The sequence below is a fragment of the Buceros rhinoceros genome, unplaced genomic scaffold (genome assembly GCF_000710305.1).
Source record: "Buceros rhinoceros silvestris isolate BGI_N320 unplaced genomic scaffold, ASM71030v1 scaffold8754, whole genome shotgun sequence".
Lineage (NCBI taxonomy): Eukaryota > Metazoa > Chordata > Aves > Bucerotiformes > Bucerotidae > Buceros > Buceros rhinoceros.
In genome coordinates this window covers 6,705-23,091 of record NW_010408761.1, presented here as the reverse complement: position 1 = coordinate 23,091, position 16,387 = coordinate 6,705, and the positions used below count along the sequence as shown (strand labels likewise).

The window sequence follows — 16,387 nt, the reverse complement described above, 5'->3', positions numbered from 1 at the left end:
GAGAGAATCTAGAATTGCTGAAAATACTGCAAAAGTCCAAGTGGTAGAAAGACAAGATAAAGTGAGAACTGAAGAAAAATGTTTTTCTCTGTTTCTACGTACATTAGTTCACTGGCTGGAACAAAACCAACAGCGACTTGGTGCCATAACACATGTCCTTATCACTTGAAGATAAAGTCATCATAGTATGAGAGCTAACAAACCCACAGCACAATATAACGGTACAAATGACGGAACTATCAAACCAGAGGCTACATTTCCTGAAAATAAACATGAAATGAGTTGACTGACAAACAGGACTTGACTGTTAGAAACTCAAGAAGTGGTACGTATTGAACTGTGGCTCTGAAATACTGGTTTACATGCAATTTTCTATAAGAAGGTATAGTCTTCTGTACAGAAAACCACCGTCCTTAAGTCTATGCTGTTGCACAAAATCCTCCAAGCTGCTATGGTTCGTCCATCCCTCTGACCTAAGGGCAGGTATTAAAGCTGATGGTCTCAGTGAGCATTAAACAGAGATCACTGTGAGGGGAGAAAAAAAAGAAGAAAAAAATCTGCAATTCACTGGCTTAAGAGTTCAGCTAGTTCAACGCTTTTGTAGGCACTGGAAGGCAGAAAAATTATTGAAGAAAAGAAATGCAGATAAATAGGATCTTGCATGAACTATGACATTACTGGGAAGAGCACAGGGACCGCTTACAAAGACTAGCTGAAGGCAATGCAGGGTATTAGACTTCGTAATTGCAATACCCCAGTAATGAAAGTTTGATGCTGTCTAAGGCCACTTAAAAGGGTTTCAAACATATCATTCTAAAAAAAATACAAAAAGGCATAAGTTGGTATGATTTGCTACAATTTCTGCACATAAAGTTTAAGATAAACAAGGTTGGAGGGACTCATCTTACATTTCACTATCACTTGCTCTGAAGATTTAAAACCTGATAATATAAATGTTAATAGTAATTACACTGATTTTCATGGAATTACTTCTTGTGAGTACAGATACGCAAATAAGCAAAAGATTTTCAGAATATAAAACTCTTAAAATATCCCTGGCCCCACAAGATGGTTACATTTCTTGTACCACCTCCTACCTGGGGTGAAGTAGAAAAGTTGACCGCTTTATATGAAGATAAAGTACACAGAAGCTGAATAACTACTTGTGCTGTCCCTTATTAGGAAAATGTTTCATCCTTCTGGAAATAAATGCGAACACTGATTTTTACTTACGGAACTTGCGTAGTTTTAGCAGAGGGCTTTCATCCTGACATCCTGAAGAGCTGGATCCTTCAACAAGCCAGCTTCAGGATACCAGAATGCGACACTGTAAATGGTGTTATTCAAAACCTTATCAGACAAACTTGCTGTACGGAGATGCTCCCACCACGTGTTTTGAAATGTAACAGCAGAAGGTCCTGGAATTCATCTTTCTTGGCAGAACTTAGATTTCAGTTGATATGACCTCAATTTGGCACAAGATTTTGTTTCCTAAAACCTTCAGAAAACTAATGTACCACATCTATTTTAATGACATATTGCTGCACAAATATGAAGTTATGCACAGCTGTGGTACCTGTAACTAGCAAACAAATTATGAGCAACATAACAAATTAACACAAGCCAAGAAGAGCCACCCATATAGTGCTTGACTATTTGCAAGAATCCTTCGTGTAGCAACAAGAAAATGCTAGAGGGAATGGAATGTCACAAAACCAAAAAATAACATCTTTTGCTCTGGCATGGTTTCACGAAACAGGTTACGTCTGCTGTAACAAGTCAAGAATTCATCACATTTATAAAATATAAATTCCTTCACTAGTTAAGGAATCCAGCTGTCTACTAGACAATGAGAAATGCACAGAACCAACCTAATACTAGGCTGTTAAATTCAGACAGAAGTCTCAGAATCTATCCTAGAATGCTTTGCTAATTTTAGTAGATGATAGAAGCATTTGTTTTCTTCCATGACACTTCTATATCAGTAAAAACTCCAATAAAAATGCAACTTAAACAGAATTTTTTTTGCTAAAACAGATTTGGTGGATCTAATCATCTGTATGAACAAAAAGTTCTTTTTTGCACTAGTATAACTACAGAACACTACAGACAGACTGAAAATGTTTTTCTAGGATAGACATCACCTCTCACATCTCATGTAAGGGACATAACAGTGTTTATATGTATAAAAAAAGTAGAGATTTTCATTATTAACTGTGACTGACCACATCCTGATAGAACATCACAATGCTATCTTAAAAAAAAATAAAAACAATTAAACCAAAAAGCACAAAACCCAAAACAAATCCACCCCTACACACCAAATTCTCAACGATGTATTTTATACTGCTTTGCCAACGCAGACCAAAGGAAGTTTCAGAGCAGACTTCTTCCATTAGAAATATTTTCCGGTCTACATTCTAGTGATTTTGAAACCATGTGACTTTTTAGAAGTGCTGTTCAGCTTCTCCAGACACCAGGGAAACAACACCCTCTCTCTTTAACAACTTCAGAGGACAAAGAAACAACGAGGCTGTATGCTCCAGTGCTACAAGAGATCACTGAACATCTGAAATGAAAGCAATCTCATCAAGTACTTACTGCTTCTTCAACTGACTCACAGGATTTTTGTATCTTGCCTAATAGATCAAGCTGGCAAATGGCCACAGTGAACACTAACAATATCTGAACAATTAGATGAACTTTAAGAAGAAACCATTCAACAGCATTTCACAACTAAGGAGTGGAAATTAAAGATTCAGCAAGGAAGAAGAGAAAGAAGTCTGTTTACTTAGTGGTCCCTGCAATTTTGCATGTTGTTTGTTTTTCTGCTGAGGAAAGCTTTAGAAGTTTTTGCCTCCCAATAGCAACCACATGTTCCCTTTTGAAAGCCCGGGACGCAGTAAAATACAAAGCTCAGCTAATTTTTACTAATGCTGTCAGTTTATCTTCCTGAAATATTTTAATGTTGCCTATTTTTGAGATACTTTTTGACAGCCTAAGCATTAGGAAAGGTATCACAGGATTAACTAACCCTTGTTTATTCAAAGAGCTGTACAAGTGCATTTATTGCAGCCCTAGGGCCAACACAGGATGCACACCCTTGTAAGACTCAGCAACTGACAAGACACCCGAGCATCCTCCAATCCAGCTTGTTTGGAACTAGTCCCACACCTAGACCTACCCTGGTAACTCAGTCCCACACCTAGACCTACCCTGGTAACTCAGTCCCACACCTGCACTCTATTCAAGCGCAATTGCCTAAGCACCATTGACTCTTCAAAACACCTCTAGGCCTCTGGGTTGAACATGTTATTTTCTGGTCAGATACGTCTTGTGGTTTACAGCAACCCAGAAGCTACACATCATTGTCAGCTTAGTATGTATTGTTACCAGCTGTGAGGTACGGCTCGGTCAGGAGACCCGCAGTAAAAGATCAAGACTTTATGCTGGTTCAAAGCTGTTTTCAAATAATCTGTTAGTTTTGAGATGGGAAGAGCTAATTTTGAGAAGTAAAGAGATGGGAAGCAGTCTGCAGCTAGGGCAGCAGTTTGTATCAAGAGATGAAGCACAGTTGCTTAGAAATCAGGAATTAAAGATGCAGTGAGTTTAGAAGTTAATTTAAAACCATAGAAGCTTTATGTTACACACCTGAACTTTGATTTCTTTGAGTAGCAGTTAAAAATTCCCTATAAACCTTACAGACTCTCCCTGGCACGCATTTAATCAAGTCTCACAGTTCTCTAGTCCCTTACACTCTGCTTTGTTGAACCATTTACATATATTTCCTACAAATCAGCTTGGTTATCTGTATCAAAAGAAATGGAATTTTTTTTTGGCAGTCTTCTGAATAAGAGCTGATTAAACCACAATTTCCTAAAATAGGGCTCTAAGTATTAAATCACTCAGCTACTTATCTATTACTAAATCCCTAAGAACTGCATATCCCTACTAACTCCTGTTTTTATGACTAGATAGTAACATTTAATAGAGCAGCATGCAATGACATTACCATGCTAGAGCAAACATTCACGAACATTCAAAGGAAAAAACACAAAAAGGGAATAAATTGGAAACAAGATTCTTCTTTCAAAGAGAAGCTATGTAATGAAAAAATGTTATTTCAGATTTTTAAGATGGAGCTTGTCAAATGTATTTACTTAAAAAGTTTGTTTTCTTAAATAATCAAGATTATAAGAGCCTTATCCCTAGGATTTCAATCACAATACTCCCACCTTTCCTGTTAAACGCTTAGTAGACTACACTGAAGGAAATTTCCAAACAGCATTTCTGAAAGTTTAACCTGAAAAAAGCTTCCTATTTTTCCATAACTTAAAAAGATAGAAAGAAATCTTAGTCTTCAGAAATAAAAGCTGAGCCAAAGTAGGAAAAAACCCACACTACTGTTCATATATCCTTTGTCTGAAAATGCAGTGGTAAATTCAGAAATCAAGTTCCTCAGACTTCCTACCTTATCACTTTTTTCGCCAGATTTCTTCTTCTTGGGATTATCTTTCCAAAGAGATTCTACAGCAATATATCCCTGAAGACTCCAGTCATACAGCTGTGTACCAGCAACCTTGGAAACAAAAGATGTTAAAAAAGCATGAACAAGAGACGTAACAAAAGCATGAAATAATCTGAGACATATTACTTTGCCTCTTTTTTAAGCGGAAGAAGTCTCAGAACACAAGATCTTCAACACCTTTCTGTTCAAGCTCACGGTGTACAGTATTACTAAACATCTTGAAAAGTGACACACGAGGAATAAGAAAAGCCAGCTTCTTAAAAAACAGTTTGAAGACTACCCGAAAATGTATCTCTATAAAAAGGGGTAAAATGATGGTGACTGGAAACAATTCTTATTCTCTTAGTATTTCATGTTCAAATTATTTCTTAATTTGACCATACTCACTTTAAAAAAAAAAAATTTACCTAGTTTGTCACTATTTTACATTTTCACTTATATTTTCACTTTACATTTTCACTTATATTTTACATTTTCACTGCTTTGACAGAACAGTGAGAGCAAGCCCTCCCCCCTTGTTTCTTTTTCTTCACTTTTTAGAAGACAGACCTCATTTGCTGATAGATGGCTGTAATGAATAACCAGCTGTCAACTCTCAAAACAGAAGACAGCTAGGAAAGACAGTGTTTGCTATATTACACCAACAGGTACTTTTATATCAGGAAAACCCCCTAAATCTAATAAAAGAGCATGGAACTGTTATATTTACAGCATCCTTTAAAACTCAACAATGTCAGGTTTTTTACAGCTCTAGGCTCAGATCAGTACTCACTTTCACACCACTATTGCTTTTCTTACAAATAAACATCAGCAAAAATGGACAATTTGCCCAATTAGGCAGCTATTAAACTAAAAAAACCTTACAAAAATCAAGAAATAAGAAGAAATCACCCTATCTTTTGCAGCAGGCAAAGCTGGAAAACCAAAACTACGGGAACAGGCAAAGCATAAATACTGTTTCTGAAACAGTCTTCTGAAAAAGTTCCTGAATGAAATTTAAGTTTCTTCCAGTCTCCAACAATCTGTTGCTCAGAGATTTCCTGAGCCAGAGACCATTTCTATGTGCATAAGAATGCCCAAGGAATTTTCTTCCTGTGGACTTCCTGCACTTTCCCTTCAGCCCCATGCAGATCTTCAGCATCCACAACACTCTGTGCCAAGGAGTTCTACTGCTGGGCACTCGTGGTGTGAAGAACCACTTCTCTTTTTCTGAACAAATTTAAGTACATCACTTACATACCACAGTGGTAAGGGATGTAATTCTGGGGGGAGATCATGTTACTACCTTACAGAAGAGAGTATTTAATAATTAGAATTAAATGGAAACAAACCCGAATCAGCAAGTAAATTTTGAACTCACAACTAAATCCAAAACGTAGGCTATTTTAAATACAAAGAGCAAGCACATTTGTCACCACACTGACAATTACAGTTGTACTTTGGTTTTAAACAAGTTGTTACGACGGACTGAGTTTTCTCTATATTTGAAGGTAATAAAGGTCATCAGAAAAAAGCATAACAACTGTTCCAGGGATGAATGTGTTGAATCTCAAAAATCCCTTAATTCAGACATTACAGTTATACACAGTTATCTTTCAGTATCAGGAGTGTTCATTCTCAAGTTCAGAACTAGTTTGTTGAAGTACAGGAGCCCATGGCTCCTCTGGAGAGAGTATGTGATCAGTTTTGCAAGCAGCACAAACCTACCTGGACTGAAAAATAACCACAACAAACAAACAGAAGGGGTTTTTTTTGTTGTTGTTGTTGGGTTGTTTTTTGTCTGCAATGTTACTGAGGACACAGCTATCAACACAAAATGAGAAACAACAACTATGCATAAGCCATGTCTTGTTCCTGCTTAAAAATAATCCATTAAAATACTCAAAAACTTGTACGTAACAGTACAAACTTTAAAATATTCTTATTACAGAAGTCATATAATCAAGTGGATAGTGAATTGCACGAATGAGAAACTGGTCATTCACAATGCTGGAGCAAAGTAGCTACATCACAAGGTAGAGCAACCCAGATAGTTTAGTCTACCAGAATCAACCAATGTTTCACTTACATACCTCCCAAGAGCTGGGACCCACACACACGTTCACAGTTCTCATGGGTTGAAAAATAAGTTCTAGATAGACTGTAAACTGCAAATTACAGGGCCAACAGGAACATAGCCAAGAAATCACTCTGACCACCCAACGCATCCTTTCACGAACGCAACACTAGAGTCATGTGTTAAGCTTGTGCTTTATACCTCTTTCTCAAGGAGCAGTTGGAGAGGAAGTAGGTGGGTACTGCAGTTGCCACCACTAGTCCTGGGAGTGGCAGTCCCAACCAGGAAAAGTGAAAGGAAGAATAATAATGCTAGGAGTTCATTCAATTGTTCAAAGCGTTCATTCAAACATTCATACAAAGAGCTCCTTTCAAAGAGAGACAAAGTTTTCCATTCAGTTATCTGGAACTTTTAATTTCTGGAAGCTAACAATTTCCAGCTTGTTTGTGTTAAATTACAACATGCTAAAATACCAACTCTGTTCAGTGCAGCACTGTAAGCTTGTAAGCTAAAATCTGTACAAACAAATCCAAAAGTCAGACTGAGTGGTTCTCAACAGGGACTCTGAAATAGGTGGCTCTGAAAGTGACCTTGGGCTCCAAGCACTCATACTAGGCACCACCACAGTAGCATCAGCAGTCTCTAAGGCCCAATGTGCATGTAAACAAGCCCCCATATTTTAATTCCACACAGGGCCTTAAGCATATAATATCGACTATACCATATGCTATATGTCAGGATTATCGAGCAGAATTATGGTTAGCAATTCTTCATCTACATGACATGCTGAGAAACTCAACTGAGAATCTGATGGCTCTTCTACATTTACATTGTTAACGAAGTAGCTGTAGTGCAATTTTGCAAGAATTTCATTCTGCAATAAACGTGGATCAAGTGACCTCAAGTCCTCTCCAACTCAGAGTTCCTGGAACTGTCTCCTGCTCTCAGTTGTGCCAGTACAACTGTTTATACCTTACGGACTGAACTGGACAAGGTATAGGTTGAAAAGATATAGAAATAATTTAGTTTGTTGTCAAATAAATAAACTTACATATTAGGGAGCTTTTCTCTCTTTCAAGAGGAAGGTAAGCATAACACACACTACTTGAGGAATTTGGAGAAGTTCTACTAACAAGGAACAAAAATTAATTCTAATGATAAAGAGACTGATTTAAGTAACTTCACAATGGAAAGTTTTTTCCAGGCAAAAGATAAAGCTTAGTAAACACAAAATATTGTTAATGTATTATGATTAACTGGAAAGTAAAACAGTACCAAAACACTGGTTAAAGTTCCACCAGAAGAAAATAAACTTTAGCATTGAATTTGATTCCCTCACCACATATACAGCTTGACCATTTGCTCAAAGTTACACAAATTAAAGTAACACTAGCAGTGAGGAAATAAATCACTTACTAATTTGTGATTCATTAGAATGAATACTAAAGCAAGGAAAAAAAAAATTAGTCTGTGCGTTTATTCCATTTCCAGTTAGACAAACAGCATCTAAAAACTACCTATTACCAACTACGAACTCCGTTGCTGTAACCTCACTTAGCAAGTCATACATTTTAATTAAAGTTTTCTTCCAGATGGATGCATGAAGTGTTGTACCTCAACTGCAAATATGTTTTGCTGCATTTATTTCCAACTCTCCAATGGAGTCCTTAATAAAGGTGGGAATTAAAAAAAAAAAACAAAAAAACTCACCCAAAACTTTTTTAGTCTTTTAAAGTACGGTCAAATCTGAAAACTAACTAAATGAAGGGAACTATACCACTGCAAATGAAAAAGCAGTGACAAAGTACTCAATGTGGAAGAAAAATTAAGAAGAAAAAACCATAATATGAAGAAAGAATAAATAAATATGATTAAGTTCCAGAATATTTCCTATACTGCTCTGTTAACTTGGCAAGTGAGCTCTGTACTGCAGGCATCCCTTTCCAGGCTTACAGAGAGCTTTCAAAAGGCCTATGAAACATTTCAAAATAATTACTAGAGAGAAAAGTACTTCCAATTTCAAATTAAAGCATAAAAATCATGGATAGTAAGATCTGATATGCTTAAAACTTTGCTTCTTTAAGAAAAGGAAAGTATGAGAGAGATTAGAGGAGCCAAAACTTTATCTGGGATATCACACCAGTTCACTGGAGTTTCCAAACTCCTATGTCTGGTGTCCCGACCAAGTCAACAAAACTAAACCTATTCCAATCAAGTTTCAGGCTCATGGTCTCATATCAGATTTTTTGTTACAGCCAAACTAAGAACTGTGATTTAACCAAAGGCTAATCATGCACTTCAAAGTTTTCATAAAATAAACAAGGTATTGTGAAGCTGTTAGTAGCAAATGCGTAGTTAAAACTGAACTGAGCTTCTTTAAAAACAGTAACATCAGTTTGAACACCATTCAGTCAAGGCAACTAGAATTTCAATACACAGTTTCCAACAGAAATGCCTATGCTTCTTAAATTCCGATTAATTTTTTTCCCACCACTTGCATAATTTTCACTCCCTGAGAATAAGTCAACAGAGCTATCTGCATTTAGAGCATCTGAATCCTGGAAACACTAAAAAAGGGTTCCATCAAAGAGCTGGGTATCACCATGCTGGCAGAGTTTAAACACAGTGGTTTTGACTCTCCCTAAGTCAATGACCTTTCAGCTTTCAAAGAATATCAGATGTTCTTGAGAATACCACATTTTCATCCTGACATTTCAGTGTTATTCGCAATTCACCAACAACTGGATAGCCAATTTACCAAAGCCTGAAATATAAGGAATTTTTGACATGCTAGAATATGTGCACTATGAGTGGTTAAAAGCTGGATTTGAAAAAGGATGTGGTGGATAACTGAGGAATCTGCCAGCACAAGTAAGTGTGGACAGCAAGACACACGACAGCTGGGGCTGTAAGCAATTGTTGGGTGTCTTCAGGAAACTCACTTAAACCACTGTAAGTCAACGTGTTTCTTATGTGCCTGAAACAAGAAATGCAGAAACAGGAAAGGCATCCAATAAGCAGCCGAATTCTTACTCCTTTCCGGAATGTGCATGCTATCTTTCTTAAAACTCTATGCAACAAAAAAGCAAAAAATGTCAATAACAATGTTTATCTCAACATGCTGCTCCCATGATTTCTCTGTAGAATCTCCTCCACGTTTTTTTTTTTTTTTTTTTTTTTTTTTTTTTTTTTTTTTTTTTCCCTTTCAAACCCTGTTTTCATATGCTCTCAAGATATTTCAGGCTTCCTTAGTATTGCAAGTAAACATGCAAACTGTACTTACTAAGCATATTTATGTCAATTTATTATCTCTTGAGATTAGAGGTTCAGAAAGGAAATTATGTTCCTCAAACTGAAGAGACTACTGCAGATGTCAGGAAAAAAGTCCCTACAAGAAACAGAATATCTGACTGTCTTTCAGCCTAGACAACATGTTCTTTGACAAAATAACTATCATTTTGTTAAGTGTCAAGCACGCTGACATGCCTTTCAAAAAAACAGATTACCACTTAATTTGAAGGTAGGAAGCAATAATCAAAATATAAGACACTTGTCCAAAGAAAGGTACCATCACTGACCTTTGCAACAGCAACCGCTTGCTGAGGGTAATACATGGAGGCACTGATACCCATGAGACCTGTGGGATACACTAACTTCTTTACTTTTGAGCCTGTTTCGTAACAAACAAACAAACAACACTTTGTTAGGGTGTATGTTAACCAAGACAGCTGAACAGCCCTAACCTCTTATAATAATCAAAACAATTTTATTAAATACAGTTTAGCATGTTTTCTGTTCAGTCCTACTTGTTTCTTAAAAAACATGATTTGTCTGATCAGTCATTTTCTTTTAAGGTTTTTAAAAGAATAATTTTATTATCTTTCTATAGCGAAAAATTACCTTACAACTACATTTGCTGTAGTAATACATAATTTATTTCCGTACTGAATAATGAAGTAAAAGCCACTGTTAAGAGATATTTAAGAGAATTATACCAACTGATACTCTTCTCTAAACTGAAAGGAAAAACTCAGGCAAAGAAAAGTTAGGATAGCATTCTTTTGATATATCAAGCAGAACAAGAGATGTTTCAGCACAAACTTTGTAAGTTACCTTGACTCACAAATACTGGTTCTTCCACAACCGGTCTTTGGGATAATTTTCTTGATTCACTGTAGCAATTTGGAAGGCATTTCAAAGCACTTTTAAACTGAAGTATTTACAATTATCCTATATGCCTATTGCTCAGTCCCCAACTAAATTTTGAACATTTTAAACAATTTGTACTCTCTATTATATTATACAAGTCTAAAATAATTTAACTGCCTGAGAAGTTCAAACTCTTCATCAAAGCTGGCCAAGACCGTGCCTCCTGACAGGCCAGTGACAACATGCATCACCGAATCAGTTAGAGGGCATGCTGCGCTTTATCCAGCCAGAAAGGAACATAGGAGGGAGCAGGTCAAGGAACAAAGGAGTCAGTACAGAGAAAAATAGTCCGAGAAGAGACATACAGGAGTCAGGATGCTGTACTTCTGTTCCTCATAGAACAGCCTGATCTGTATGTGAAGCCACAGATGCTTCTCATAAAGGAACAATGAACTTTGCAGTGGAAATGCGTATTAGAATTGTTTAGTCTTTCCACTAACGTATGCTCATGATGAGACGAGAAACTTAGCAGTAAACAAGAGACATTCATAAGGTGGTGTTACTAGTCTTGAAGCGGGAACCTAGTTCCAATTAGCTATCAGCACAGAGAAGGCAATTTTCATTGTACCAGAAAAATCACATTTTTGTTGTGATTTCTGCGAATGGGGAAATCTTCCTTAGTGATAACATAACTTACCAGTGTGCCTACAACATCACTTTAGGAATCAATGTAATAGTTGAAGATATTAACACCTCCCAGCAGGCTGCCAGCTGCTGCAGTTACTCATTAGAGCTTATGTTAGGAATACTCCTGTACTAGTCAACAAGGTTAGAAAAAATTATTTGCAATGGCATTTTAAACCAAGCTGGATGATTGCACAATATTCAGATGATTAAACTCTGAACACCTTACTTTCTACTTAGCGAGCAGCTGTAATTTCCAGTGTTATGGTTAGACCTGGAAGATTTTATTCATATCTTTCAAGAGGGCAATTTTTCCAGTGAAACCAAGGTGGGAAGGGATTAGAAAAAAAAACCAAACCAAATACGAGGACATTTTGTTCTAACTTTCTTAGCACTAAAATTAAGGGGCACTTCCTTGCATAATTTGGATACTTTCTGGAAATAAGTCAGTATGGAAAACTTATTATTTCATTATAATTTACAAATTATGGCTCCCATCCTAAAAGATTCACAAATCAGACATTTGTACGATGATGGATTATTATCAAACTTAGGACCCTCTAATCTTTCAGATCCAGTCCAAAGACTGAACCTTTCCCCACCCCCATTCTGCTACAGTCATAAAGGCTAGAAGTGTTCTCATTCATAATCCCAGAACTCAAGAAGTAGGAATTGGAAGAGGAATTTTATTTTAATTTGAAAAAATATGCTAGCGAAAACCAAAAAAAGTACTGCTTTCACCACCTTCACTGGAAAATTAAGTATTTTGTGGAATGCATACATTCACAGAATGCTTTCCATTTCTACACAGCCAAGCACACACTTCCAGTTTGTTCCAACACCTACAAGCCCCATAAAGGTGTATTTTTATTCAAAACAAGTCATCACTAGTATTTAAATTGTAGAATTTTACCTCAAGTTTTCTTCTTGTGTTACTTCATTTCACTGTATTAAGAACATCTCAATACAACTACAAAATACTTTTTCCACAATTAACATTTCTTAACATTTATTTCTAAGAAAGCGTAAACATATTAGTTCCTTGAACTAGTGTGATGAAATTAACCGTATCACTTTTCTATAGCACAAAAAGTGCATGTATTTATAGTAGACCCAGAGCTCACTATCTGCAGCAGCTCTGTGCCTGGACACACAACACTTTGAAGGAACTTGAATATACAACTAATTATACGTGTATCATAGATCAGAAACCTCTGTATTTTACCATGATTTATTCCTCTGTAGTTTTCTACAGTGATATACGTGATCGAGAACTTGAGTAATTAAAAAGATTTTTAGATTTAAAAAAAACCCAACCTTTCCTACTTCTGCTATAATAAGCTAGAACTGGAGAAGATCAAAGACTAGGTTCCAGTAACAAATACAGTATTCATAAGCAATAATTGGTGGTTATTATATTTTATATTTCTTATATTTTATATGCAGTTTCTTCATAATTGGAGGAACATAGTAGAAACATGCTTGAAGAGTTAAGTCAGATCTCAGGCGTCACAAACAAAAGTTAGCATACAAAAACCCACAAATAAATTATTGATCGATCTCAAATCACAACATAAATAGTTCAAAAGATTCACACCTACCTCTAGCAAGAAACAATCCAACAATTCCGGCAAAACCTATCACACCAAGCCTTGGATAAAATCCAGCAGGGGGGTTTTGGAGAAACTCACAGCCCTCTGAAAAGAAGTCAGAACAAAGTGCTTTAATGTAATGTGAAAGTGTTTTTTTGATAAGGAATCATCAATACACGCTGGCAATTGTTACAAAACATAAAGTTATCAAAACACATTTAACTACCATGCACATTGTAATTTGCTGGCATAAAACTCAAAGCCTTTGAGATCTTCTCTAGTGACACATGAGTGAAACTGAACATCGTATTGTATTTACCAATTTTCATAAAAGCTTTTGCCTTTGCTCTTGGGCCATCTGTTTTGTTTTCTCTTTTGCATCTTGATTGTATCTTTTTCAAATTAGTGATAAAAACCTTTGCAAAATGGATTCTTACATGTTACAAGAATCAGTTCCAGTAAAACACGGTACAAAAAACAAATTACAGAACAAAGGAAAGACACAGCAGAAACAAAGCTCACTCCAAGATGGAGTCTGAATGGAAAACTATGAAAAATTTTCCATACAATGGAGTTCAAAAGACAGAGGCTGTTAAGCTCAAGGAGAAGAGGGGCAGTATCTGAAACGAGCTCTGAAATGCTCAGTCCTGACAAGCTTAAGTAAGAAGGGATGCTTCCAAAACAAAAAATAAATACAAATTATTTTGGATTAATTAAAAAGTCTTAGGAGATCCAAAGAAGTAAACCAAAATGAAAAGGCTAAACAGTAAAAAATAAAAAAAAAAATAGACCTAATACTTGCAGGACCTAATAAACATTACAGGAAGTTTCAGGTACCAGGCTGGGTCAAGCGAATACTACTGGCTGGGAACAAATTGTAAAGCTTTTTTTCCTTCTTTCCCTGCATAAGTGTCATTTTTAGTGACATGGATTGACACATAGGCAGGTCTCGGATGTTAACTGTTTAGAAATGTAGGGTCATACTCACCTATAAAGGAAACTTAAAGAGATATCCAGTCCAAATAAAGTAAAGGCATAGATGCATAAATGCATTAGAAATTTTATATATATGATGATGCTTAATATAATTCCCTTTTAACAGAAGATATAGTACATTCTTGCATTTTAAACTGCTAGCTTAAAGAACTAAACCAATTTACCTTTACCATGCTCAATAGCTTTTTCTAATTTCGGCATAGCCTTGGTATAAAGGTCCTAAAAAAACGAAAAAAAAAAATCAGTAAATATATACCAAGTTAGTAAAATATTAACTACAGATTGTAACTGACCTGATGAAGGGATAAAAGAAAAAGGCAGAAAAAAGTGTTGGGTCACTAAAATAACTTCTTTTTATTTCCACTTCCACCCTTCGCTTACAGGGCTGTGCTTGCTCAACATTACATTTGACATAATGTACAGCTTTTTCTCAAAGTAGTCTTTAAGATGCAGATGAAATATAATACTTCAAAACACAGAAGTAAACTTCAATATTTCATTGAGGTCCTGATCAGGTAGCTGAAACTTGGGATTATCTCAGGTACGTCCATCAATCGGGGAACAAATTCATAAACATGTATGCCCAAAGCTGACGCAGAGAATGGTCTCGCAACACTACTTGAGTTTTACCTGTCAGAAGTGAATGCATTTGCTTAGGATGAGGGATAAAATCTTTAAAACTTTAATTTCCTCACTGGCAAGAGTGACTGAAAAAAAACTTGTCATAAAAAAACCAAGTGTAAGCACGTGACATACAATGTAACTCTAAATGGATGCTGGACTTATTAAAAGCCAATGAAACAGAACACACTCTAAAGACTCCAGAGATTAAGTCTGATCTTCTGTCACAGCTCACCCATAACAGGCTCTTTTCTACCTCTGTGTTTTGAACTGACTTTCCACGACAGTTTAGCAAGCAACTTTGAAAAAGTAAAATGGATATATGAACATAACCAATTTTATTCTCATTATCCTGGGTTACGTCTTTAACTTTAAAGACAACTGAGACACACCTAAAATGTTATTTTCTTTTACATAGCAGGGGATGAGGGTGGTGTAAAACCAAAACTATCTCTGACTACAGTTAAGCAAGCAAGATGACCCCAAATCCATAAAGTTTACGTGCCCGTTTCATAAAATGAGTCAGTAAACCACTGCCAGGAAATGGCTGGTTGTGTGTGAGCAGAAGAACACATCTTACGTAAACGGTCACCAGACAAAAAAACCCCAGCAAATAGGAAGACAATAAGCCAGTGAGACATAAAGCACTGTCAGTCCAACCGGGCAACTAACCTTGTCTCAAGTTTCACTCCCAGTTACAGTTACCACAGGCAACCGAACAGAACCTGTGTTTGGGAGGTCAAAGCTCTAACTATACTGTCAAAAATCCCCCTTTTCCTTCAAAACTGAAGTCAGTACTCCTGCCGGTCACTAGACTGAGTAACTCTGAGTATTTCTGAAAAACGTGTTTCAGTACTGTCAAAGGTTAGTACCACAACACAGAACTCCTAGACGGAGAGGACACCCTAATCTGAACAGCTGGGCTTTCTGCGGAGAACCGGAAAGCCAGCTTGCAGATTAGGATGAGGATTCGCAACAGCCAGAGTGCAGAGTTGCCAAGAGGCAACCAGATGACAAGGATGCCCTTGATTCAAAGGCAAACCTCAACATCTGTCGTGTCAGGAAACAGCAAGAAAGCCATCATATGACTCTGCAATCTCATTTCAGTAATTTAGGCTTTGTTAAAAAGATCTTGGTTTTCTTCTATGCTCCAAAGACCAATTCTGTATTTAATGACTGTTTAGTGTAAATATGCTACCTAATAAAATATGTAAGAAAGGTTTGGGGTAAGGTTCGAGGGCTAGGTTTGCCACAACTGGCGCCCTGGGATTTTCTCTCTTCCAGAGAGACACATTCCTTCCCTCAACGTTCTTGTTAGCAAATACTGATCTGTCTTCTGCAAAGCTGTGTTTTATCACAGTTGCAGTGAGGGCAAGTCGGTATTGCTGCTCCAAAACACATTGCTGGAAAAGGCAAATTTAATCACTCTCCTGTCTTCATCAGTCACAGGACAGCACCAAATCCTAGATATTTCTACACTTAAAGTTTATTTCAAATAACAATTATAAGCTTCAGTTAATTTTATCTTAATTATTTTGGAGGGATGCAAAATGTGAAAAAGCAGGGGTTTAATTCAGCAAATTACTAAAAAGGAACTATTGGTTTTGTGAAGAGGGGGTAAATATTATGACCCAAACTGTGGAAAATTTTAAGTAACACAGCATTTTGGAAAAATGCTTGTAGAGCTATTAACTTTTATTTTGCTATCTATTAATTCTCTCTCTAAAAAAAAAAAATTTCCAGCTCAACCCTTATCACTGA

The 16,387-nt window shown here is 36.4% G+C and overlaps 1 protein-coding gene across 1 annotated transcript in view; it reads right to left on the bottom strand.

Moving 5' to 3' along the window:
- Positions 1 to 16,387, bottom strand: part of APOO (apolipoprotein O) — a gene marked incomplete at its 5' end in the record, with an annotated part of 30,110 nt that overhangs the window by 7,427 nt on the left and 6,296 nt on the right. The window contains 4 exons of the mRNA XM_010134966.1: positions 4,472 to 4,579; positions 10,163 to 10,254; positions 13,019 to 13,114; positions 14,170 to 14,224. Coding sequence (XP_010133268.1) covers positions 4,472 to 4,579; positions 10,163 to 10,254; positions 13,019 to 13,114; positions 14,170 to 14,224 — 351 coding nt within the window. The remainder of the gene's footprint in view (positions 1 to 4,471; positions 4,580 to 10,162; positions 10,255 to 13,018; positions 13,115 to 14,169; positions 14,225 to 16,387) is intronic.